General features: G+C 57.7%; 1 protein-coding gene across 1 annotated transcript in view; it reads left to right on the top strand.

The window, feature by feature from the left end:
• The window catches only part of P3H3 (prolyl 3-hydroxylase 3), a 13183-nt gene that overhangs the window by 10826 nt on the left and 1234 nt on the right, over positions 1-1123 (top strand). Inside the window, exon 12 of the mRNA XM_021714828.1 lies at positions 966-1106. Within this exon, the coding sequence (XP_021570503.1) occupies positions 966-1106 (141 nt within the window). The remainder of the gene's footprint in view (positions 1-965; positions 1107-1123) is intronic.

Here is a 1123-nt window from a genome sequence, read left to right as displayed (position 1 = left end):
TAGTTCCGGCACTTGGAAGGCTGAGGCGGAAAGATCGCCGGAGCCCAGCAGGTTGAGGCTGTGGTGGCCGGGAGCGGCTGCTGCTCTCCAGTCTGGGCGACAGAGTGAGACTCCAACTCAAAAAAAAAAAAAAAAAATTTGCGGCAATGCCTGGTTTATAATAAACAGTGAATGTTATGTGGTATCCCTCGTTCCTGGACCATGGAAAAGTCTATATAGCCCTCAGGGGCTAGAGTTGGGTGGAAGGAGAGGGGCAGTGATTTGTCTTTCCTTCCCAATCCCTTTGTTTCCTGTGCACCCAGGGACAATGCAGGCCCTCCTGGGGGTGGACGTGCCTCCAAGATCCTTATCTAGCCCAGAGTCTGGCACTGCTTGCACTTCCCAGATTGCTCTGGGTTCTTTTTTTTTTTTTGATTTGGAGTCTCACTCTGTTGCCCAGACTGGAGTGCAGTGACACACTCATGGCCACCGCAGCCTCTGCCTGCTGGGCTCAGGTAGTCCTTACACCTCAGCCTTCTACGTAGCTGGAACTACAGTCACATGTCGCCACACCCAGCTAATGTTTTGATTTATTGTAGAGATGAGGTCTCACCAAGTTTCCCAGGCTGGTCTCGAACCCTTGGCAATTCTCTCACCTTGGCCTCCCAAAGTGCTGCAGGCGTGAGCTACCATGGCCAGCTTGCTGGGGGTTCTTAGGGCTGGAGGGGAAAAATCAGGCCACCAGGGGGCAGGAACCAGCAGGAGACCCTCCATGAAGGCCCCTTCTCCCTTGGCTCCTAGCTTCTCCCCCCTCAGTCTGGCCTTTTTGAGACCAATTTGCCCCAAGCCATCCCTGAGTTAAGGAGTGGGCGCCGACAGCAGGAGTGCAGCAGGAGTGCCGTCCCGCCCGTGCCCCTGCCCTGTCTTGCTCCAGGGAGCGCGGGCTGAGTTCTCTAGGAGGAGCTGAACCCGCCCCCCCACCCCAGGCTCAGGTCCACCCTCGCTGCGGACGCCTCGTGGCCTTCAGCTCTGGTGGGGAGAATCCCCATGGTGTGTGGGCCGTGACCCGGGGACGGCGCTGCGCCCTGGCACTGTGGCACACGTGGGCAGCTGAGCACAGGGAACAGGTAAGGGGAGTGGTAGG

Source organism: Carlito syrichta, unplaced genomic scaffold (assembly GCF_000164805.1).
Source record: "Carlito syrichta isolate Samal-C Ts95f unplaced genomic scaffold, Tarsius_syrichta-2.0.1 Scaffold305801, whole genome shotgun sequence".
In the NCBI taxonomy this organism is placed as follows: Eukaryota; Metazoa; Chordata; class Mammalia; order Primates; family Tarsiidae; genus Carlito; species Carlito syrichta.
The sequence above is the reverse complement of the archived record's forward strand: the minus strand, read 5'-3'. Positions and strand labels throughout refer to the sequence as shown.